This window comes from Microchirus variegatus, assembly GCF_963457635.1.
Source record: "Microchirus variegatus genome assembly, chromosome: 13".
Lineage (NCBI taxonomy): Eukaryota > Metazoa > Chordata > Actinopteri > Pleuronectiformes > Soleidae > Microchirus > Microchirus variegatus.
Genome location: NC_139814.1, coordinates 19,151,343 through 19,159,811, shown reverse-complemented (window position 1 = coordinate 19,159,811; position 8,469 = coordinate 19,151,343). Strand labels below are relative to the sequence as shown.

Below are 8,469 nucleotides of genomic sequence, written 5' to 3'. Positions count from 1 at the left end.
CACATTCACCTGCTTCTGCAAGAAGGGCAATAATAATAATAATAATAATAATAATAATAATAATAATAAAAACCTTTTTCTTCTCCTGTATTTTTTATTATCCCACTCTTTTTCAAACCAACACTTTGAAGACTGAAGATAAGAGTCTCCTCACATGGCACATCCTGCTCCAAACACTAGAGATTGGAGAGACAGATCACAAGTTCAATAAATGTTTATTTAAATGAAGCAAATTCAACATTATAGTTGTTTTGTTTTTACCGGTCTAACAAAATACCACTTGTATTAAAGGTGGTGTTTTGAATGAAAGCTGAAGCTGTGTTTATTTAATTATTTTTATATGTATTTTTGGTTTCAGTATTATTTGCACACCAGACAAATACACATTGATCCGCATCCTGTTTCCCAGCAGGATATCTCGCGATATTTGCCTTATGACAAAATCAAGTTTTGCATTCTGAGTGAATGTGTTGAGTTTTTTTTTTGAATATGTAAAATATGTTAGTCTGACTTTGTAACAATATTCGTTTATACTCAAAAGTGTATTTTTGTCTGTTTTAAGGAGGCGAGGGAGCACAGGAGAAGGTGCGATTTTGAATGACACGAGCTCTCGCGAGATCGCCATTTAAGTAAGTTACCTTGAGTAAATGCCACGTCTTATTCACAGCAACGCGTAGCATCAGCGGAGTTTAGGGAGACTTTATCACTTTAGTGGACATATCTCAGGCGGGGCAGTCCGATTAAACAGCGGCTCCACAGATACCGACAGCCGCCACATTCCGGTGAGATTGTCTGTTTGTTTTCATTGTTTTTTGTGTGACGTCGTTACAGCAGCGCGCTAGCAGGCTTGTGTTGCAGCCAGTTAGCTAGCTAGCCTAAGAGCCAGGGTGCATCAACACAGCCTGTAGACACTGTGGTCAGGGTTTAACAGCATTAACTGTGTTGGCTTTAGGATTAAAAGTTAACACTTGACCGGAGATTATAGACTTTTTCCCCACACATCCAAGAAAACTCAAATGATGAAGATCAAACTTAAATCAAAGTCAGGTGGCCAATCGCTACTTAGCTCTTTATCCAGGCTGTGTTTCTATTGCTGTGACTGAGCGTAAACATTGATGCACATAATACAATACACAAACACGGACTGAAAGTAGTTCAATGTAAGGTTCTTCACTATTGTACTGGTCGGGTAATGTTTCATAATCACACTCAAACATATGTTAGAGTTTAGGATCAGGGCAACAATGAATCGATTATTAATCTCTATGAAATTAATAACTATTACGATTATCGAGTTATCAGCTCATTCATTCTTCAGCTTGTTATTACATAACGGTAACACAATAACATTGGTATTACACGTGATTCATTTCAGTTCGTGGTCAACATGTGTACAGCTTCTATAATTTTTTCTAGTTTGTTGACTGTGTGGTTTGTTCCATCGCATATACATTTATATTCTGTACAAACGCAGATGATCAGTGACTTTTGCTTTTGTGAGGCTGACAGTCTCAAATTATATATTTCTTTTCTTGAATAACCTGCAAGCCTATGCATTTTATTTATTGTTCCTTTATCACGTTTATCTGTTGAAGGGTATACTATGGGCTGTGTACGGCTGCTGGTACTGACACTGGCCACATCTGCAGTACTGCTGTTAGCCTCACATTCAACCTTCGCTCACAGCCATTCCCATGGTCACCATGGCCACGATCACCATGGCCACGATCACCACGGCCACGATCACCACGGCCACGATCACCACGGAGAGCATGATCACCACGAACATTCACATGGCCCTGAGGTGAAGATGTTCCATGGAGCAAGCAAGTGGAGCGCCGAGGCCAACGTCCCTGCACACGAAGAGGAGCACCATGACCACGGACATGGACATGACCATGGACACGGACACGGCCATGACCACGGACACGGCCATGACCACGGACACGGCCATGACCATGGACATGGACACGGACATCACCATGGGCATGCTCACTCTCACGACCACGGACACGCTCATAGTGAGGATGTTCTCCGTGTGCACAAGGAGGAGGGTGTGCACTCGCATGAAGGGGAGAGAGTAAAGGGAGAGAAGAGGGACTTGGTGGAGCTCTGGACGCAGGTATGCTAACAGTCTGATCGATGGATTACCGCTTTGATTTAAACATACAGTGTTATGTCTCTCATACAGCAGTTATCATGGTGCCAGTCAGCAGTGACAATAAATCTATTTTTTACTAAATTTTAAATCAAATTCAGTTTACTGGAGGTGAATCTGTTTAAAAATACAACACTGCTTCAGTGATGAAAAGTATTCTGGCATGTTCTCGGAAGAATAATAATAACTTGGTTTGAACCAAAAGTGTTGTCTTTAGCTTTTAGCTTTAATCACTGCCGTGGACAACATGTTGTCATCTTGGTGCCAATTTGTTCTTTGTCTATTTCATTATCCTTCATTCCATTTCTTTTGTATTTTTTAAGTAACCATGACAAAGAAAATGTGAGAAAGTTCCCATAGAAATTGTTGTTTTTCTGCAGGCTATCGGAGCAACTCTGCTGATCAGTGCGGCTCCTTTCCTGATCCTCTTTCTGATCCCAGTGCAGTCCAACAGTGACCAGCACCAGAACCTGCTCAAGGTGCTGCTCAGCTTTGCCTCTGGTGGACTGCTGGGTGATGCCTTCCTCCACCTCATTCCTCACGCTCTGGGTTCGTACAAGTCTTGACTGTGTAACTACATACATTCTTGGTACTCTTGGAACATGTGTTTTCTGCTAAGCACTCGTTAGTGTTACATGGACAATGAACTGAATGGGTTGAAAGCTGAAATCACAGAACCTGTTTGGAATGTATTTAAATCACAGCATCAATCTCTCATTTTTTATTTTTTTAATTATTACTGGATCTTTTTGACTTTAATCTCTTTTTCTTCTCATCACATGTCACAGAGCCTCACCTTCATCATGGAGAAGATGATCACGGACACTCACACGTGGCTGAAGAGTCACATGACCATGGCCACTCCCACGGTGTGCAGTAACTTTCTGTACTAGTAGAGTCACATTAGTGTCTGGTTACCAACCAGTCTTTTTTTTATTTTTTATCTCTTCCTGCACAGGAGCTGCCCACGGTCACATGATGTCAGTGGGTTTATGGGTTCTCGGTGGAATCATCGTGTTCCTTGTCGTAGAGAAATTTGTGCGTCTGCTGAAGGGAGGACATTCTCACTCACATGGTACAACAAAACATGTTGACAGAAAATGTATATATATACACATCGGTCGGTTTGATCTTCAATTGTGTGGAATATTTTCAGCTGCTCCCAAAGAGAAGGACAGTGATGGAGAAGAAGACAAGAAGAAAGAGGAGAAAGGAGGCAAAGACAAGAAAGTCCCAAAGAAAGAGGAGATAAAGAGCACAGGTGAGCAACATGCATTTTTATAGACCTGTCTGACAGCAAACGGGAGAGCAATACTACCCTCCGCTGGTCATTTCCCGAAGTGCAGTGTGGTGAGGCATTATTGCTATTACACTTCCCTTTTGAAATTATCGGAAGAGTGAGGACTATTCCTTTCATTTTTGCTGTAAAATATTAGGGTTTGGCATCAAAAGAGATCAGTATTTCATCTTTTATTTCCATGTATCCACACTTGTAAGCCTCATTTGGAATGGAACGCCACCTTTTTATGTGAGCAAAAGTATAGTAACAGATTGTTACTTTGCCTGTGTTCGTTCTTTGACTGACTTGTGTTGAAGGAGCTACTTTTAGTCGAGCAGATTACAGGTTACAGTCCGATCTTATCTTTAAGCATTTCCAGACTGCTGACATTGCACACAATAACATCCACTTATTGCCGACGACACCTGCTCAGCTCACTTAAAGATACGTAAAGCGGTATCGGGTGCAGTATCAGAGTAGTTTTACAAATACTATTATTATACATCAGTGGAACGTCAATGTTCACTGACACAGTAGCAGTCGATGCATCAAACACTGTAGTGCTGTGAAGTGAATGATGAGACAAGAATGGTCAGGAATCTGAATGCACTGGTTTGTTCTGGTTGAACTGGGATGATTAATTATCAGTTAATGAACACACACGTGAATGTGGACTTGACATGGTTACAGTGACTTGATGTGTCATGGTTCAAGTCCTTCATGTGTCCTTGATGAGAGAAACGTTGTTGTTGTTGTGATTGTCGTTTTGGCTTCACCAGTGGCCTCATTATTATATAATAGTTAATGACTGCTGTCGCTAAACTGTTTGACCCACTGTGAGACGGTGTCCTACATAAAGACTGAACACTGTGGTGTTTCACATTCACAAACATTTTCTTTCGAGTGATTTTGCTTAAAAGATAAATAAATCCAATTTTTTTTTTCTTTTTTTAAACCTTTATTGTCCATTTCTATTTTTCAGCTTCTATATTTGCTGGTGTCTTTGCTCCATATAACAAATAAATCATTAAAATTGAATCACTTTGGTTAGTGGACAAAAACAAGACATTTGCAGGTTTGAGAGACACTGATGGACACGGATTTTTTATTTTAATTTGAAAAGAGCTGTACAATTAAGCAATCTCTCACTGAAGGTGGCTCTGTTGTACTGTGTGAGTATCAGTGCAGCTTTGATGTGGTTGCAGAAATTTCCACTGACACTCAGAACAGATGGTAATTTGGGTCATTATTTCATTACTTATTTGGCTCCGATTACACAAAGAGTTCCGCAAGTGTGGACTAACTTGAAAGTCACCTCGCGACACAAAGACTGAGCATATTTCTGCACATGAATCAGGTCACGTCGCTGACTTCGATTCATGCATGTTTATATATATATGTTATGTAACCAGAGAAAGAGGCACGTGTAGAGAATCTCTTTGATCTGTGTGATCCATCATTACATGGTTTCCTGTTACCTTTTACATCGGCACGGTTGAACACGCTTTTGTTCAGGCTATTTATTTATGTATTTATTTATTGTGCTGTTTGAAAAATGTAATTTCAGTGTAGATTCTTGCAATGGCAGTGTAGCATTAAACTGGTCAGTTTAACACTTGGTGTTGTTAATGATTTATTATGAAAAGGGGAGAAAACCATCAAGAACGACACAGCAAAAAGGACAAAATTAGATAACTTTTGCATAAGCCACTCACAACAGAGGGGGAAAAATAATTTCAAAATGAAAAAATGGGGGGGAGAGGTGAGGGACACAAAAGGGGGCAGGTTTGATTATTATTATGTTATCATCTTCATGTCCTTTTCTCTGTTCTCATGCAGACATTAAGGTCTCAGGTTATTTGAACCTGGCCGCGGACTTCACACATAATTTTACCGACGGCCTGGCGATCGGAGCCTCGTTCCTAGTCGGACCTGCAGTGGGCACCGTCACCACAATCACCATCCTGCTGCACGAGGTCCCGCATGAGATCGGAGACTTTGCCATCCTGGTCCAGTCGGGCTGCACCAAAAGACGGGTAAGTGACATCCACAGCTGTGGTTTGACATCAAGTTCAGTCTCTAATGTTTAATGTAAATCACGGGGCTGCAGAAATCCTGCCACTGCCTACTAGTGGATTGGTGGTGCAACTGCAGTTAACTAGAATTATGAATTTGACATTTTGTACTTTGTTCACTTCCGAGTGTGAGAACATACAGAATGAGGTGGGAAAAGAGATTTAGTGACGCCGACTGGCCTCGTTTTCCCAAAGCCTGTCGGGGAACTACGGCGGTCCTCAAATACCTGAAAGGAAGCAATTATTTTTAATTTGTGTAGCTTCAAAATGCGTTTATCAGTTCATCCAGAACACAAGGTGCCTGTCACTGTGAAGCATGTAATTTAACAATTCAAGTTATTTAATTTAGTTAATCAATCACTAAATTAATTGTCAACTATTTTGATAAGTGATTAATTGTTAATAGTTTTAATGTTCTGTGTTGCATTTTAAAAATGAGGTCTCTTCTTTCAGCTTCTTAAATGTAAATATTTTCCGGTTTCTTTGCTCCATATAACAAATAAGTCATTACGACTGAATCATTTTGGTTTGTGGACAAAACAATGCATTTGAGAACATCATTATTTCCAGGTTTGTCAAACACTGATATATATTATATATAATATTTTTCAACTTTTTATGACGTTTTACTGACCAAACAAAATGATTGACAGATTTATCAGTGATGTAAATAATTGTTCTTTGTCACTCTAGTCACGGTAACTGATGCATATTTTTTATAATCAAGCAAATAAGTGAATACTCGTGACCATCCCTAAAAAAAATGACAATGAAGAATAAAGAATGTGTTTAAGTCATTGTCTCTTCCCTCTTTCCCATCAGGCCATGTGTTTTCAGCTGCTGACCGCTCTGGGAGCTCTGGCCGGCACAGCTTGCTCCCTGTTGGCTGAAGGCGTGGGAGCCGCGGCGACCGCCTGGATCCTGCCATTCACCGCCGGCGGATTCGTTTACATCGCCACGGTGACCGTTCTCCCGGAGCTGCTGGCTGGCCGCTCCAGTTTCGGCCAGTCCTTGTTAGAGATTCTGGCCCTGCTGTTCGGAGTCGGCATGATGGTGCTGATTGCAGAGTACGAGTGAGACGCGGCAGAGGCGGCGGAAAAAAACGCACACAGCGAGACAGGAAGCGATGGCGCAGGGGGACGTAGAGGGAGAGAAGGTCAAAAAGGTTTCAGGAGGTGGTTTTTAAGTAAAATTCAAGTGGATTATTTTTGTCAGGGTAACGGTTATTTTTTTTATTTTTTATTTTTTTGCATTGTATTTTGGGAATGAACATCACCCATTGGATGTTTTTTGTTGTCTTGTGTTTTTTTTTTTTTTTTTTTTTTTTTTTAGCAGTTCACAGTCGCATCCCTGATGTGTGATAATATTTACTTCTTTGGAGAGGAAAAGAGTCGGTGTCTTGAAAACTGATCGTCAGTGGAGCCAGGGATCTGGGAAAAAAAACAAAAGAGGGAAAATCCGTTTTTTCCGGTACCATTAGTGATGTGATGTCTGATTGAGACGCCTCCATTAAAGACAGAAGCTGAAATCTCTGTACAACAGCCCCCGAAATTCACATCACTACCACACAAATGAGCTGCAGTTTGATTGTAGTTTAAACTGAGAATTATTTCCCTCCAATAAATAAACACAAGATAAATATTCTGCTCTTTAAAGTGATACTTGAACTGACATAATGAGGTGTTTGTATATAGTCAGCGTGTCTCATACTGGTGACTTTGGGCTTTGCTATTATCTATGCTATTGACAAAAGCATAGATTTTAGCTCACAGCACACAGCAGTTGTTGATCCACTGCTTCTCACACACTCGAGTACCTCGTACAACGGTACAAAACTCCCAGTTTATCCCAACAAGTCCAACATTTCATAGTAGTTTTGGTGAAACGATGCCTCGGCTGTTTCCGCTTCACAGCGTCCTGCTCACTGCTGTTTATGTTTAATGTCTCTTAATATTTCTACATTCCCCCCCAACAACAACAACAACAACCAACAAAAAAAGTAAATGTGTTCACACTCAAAATCAGTGTCGAAAGATAAGATGGTCCTTTATTCGTCCCACAGTGGGGAAATTTACAACGTTACAGCAGCAAGACAGTAAAGATAAGGATTATCAATAAACATGCATTAACAAGAAAAGTACAATATAAAAAGGTCACTAGGGCACCAAGACAATTCATATACATACTTGATGTGACATTTGATTGTAGTGGGATTGTGATAATGACTTTCCAATCATCTTGAGTAACTGTTTTGCTTCTCACTAACAGACCTGCCCTCAACACTGAATCGGTGACTTACAGCTCCTGTCAAATATGCAAATATTACAGACGGGCATCACACCCAAGTGTTGACACATGACATGATATGATTGAGCCTGTGGTTTCATCTGCACTCTGCGTTAAATTGTGCCAAAGCTAAAACTTTTGTCTCTTAATTTCTGCTTGTTATATGAAAATGAAACAATGGTCAACAAAAAGCTTTGGAGTCTTCTGTCTTTTGGTGTTTTTTTTACTCCACAAACTGAACGTCTTTAAAAGTGGGAAAAAAAAGAAGAATTGATGAATGTGTGAATTAAAAATGTAAAGCTTTTAAGAGTGTGCATGTTCACAATCACAAATGAATGAAAAAGACTGAAGAACTACGTTTGTCAAATAGATTTTCAGAGAGTGCTTTTCATTTACCGAAGATTAAAGTGAAGACAGAAAGGCCGGCGTACATGCAGCAGCTGAATGCTACAGGCGGGTTGTAAAGTTAATTGTGGTGGTTTCAGAAAGAGGAAATGAAGTGAGGTATATATTTACCTAACCATCTCATCTGTGCACTGACACGACCTGTGAGGTGATTTTCATTTTTCAATTTACAGCAACTCAAGAGACACTTGTTTACTCTTTTATTCCTCTATTCTAATCTGTCTTTTTTTAAAGAAAACAGGAACACGCTAGTTAGTGATAGATAT

At 40.1% G+C, this 8,469-nt stretch overlaps 1 protein-coding gene across 2 annotated transcripts; it reads left to right on the top strand.

Moving 5' to 3' along the window:
- The first annotated feature begins 649 nt into the window (after positions 1–649).
- slc39a7 (solute carrier family 39 member 7) lies at positions 650–6,645 on the top strand. Of its 2 annotated transcripts, XM_083900263.1 has the most exons (8): positions 650–782; positions 1,596–2,122; positions 2,539–2,707; positions 2,947–3,027; positions 3,117–3,233; positions 3,315–3,419; positions 5,277–5,473; positions 6,335–6,645. In XM_083900263.1, the coding sequence occupies exons 2-8, from the start codon at positions 1,604–1,606 to the stop codon at positions 6,587–6,589; spliced, it is 1,443 nt and encodes a 480-aa protein (XP_083756389.1). In that variant the 5' UTR covers positions 650–782; positions 1,596–1,603; the 3' UTR covers positions 6,590–6,645. The 2 variants fall into 2 exon arrangements, with proteins under 2 accessions (XP_083756389.1, XP_083756388.1); XM_083900262.1 differs by having other exon boundaries at positions 3,117–3,419.
- The last annotated feature ends 1,824 nt before the right edge of the window (positions 6,646–8,469 follow it).

Coding starts and splice junctions, on each gene's coding strand:
- slc39a7 (XM_083900262.1), top strand. CDS start 1,604: ATGGGCTGTGTACGGCTGCTGGTACTGACACTGGCCACATCTGCAGTA. Junction 2,123..2,538: donor TGGTGGAGCTCTGGACGCAG/GTATGCTAACAG, acceptor GTTTTTCTGCAG/GCTATCGGAGCAACTCTGCT. Junction 2,708..2,946: donor CCTCATTCCTCACGCTCTGG/GTTCGTACAAGT, acceptor CACATGTCACAG/AGCCTCACCTTCATCATGGA.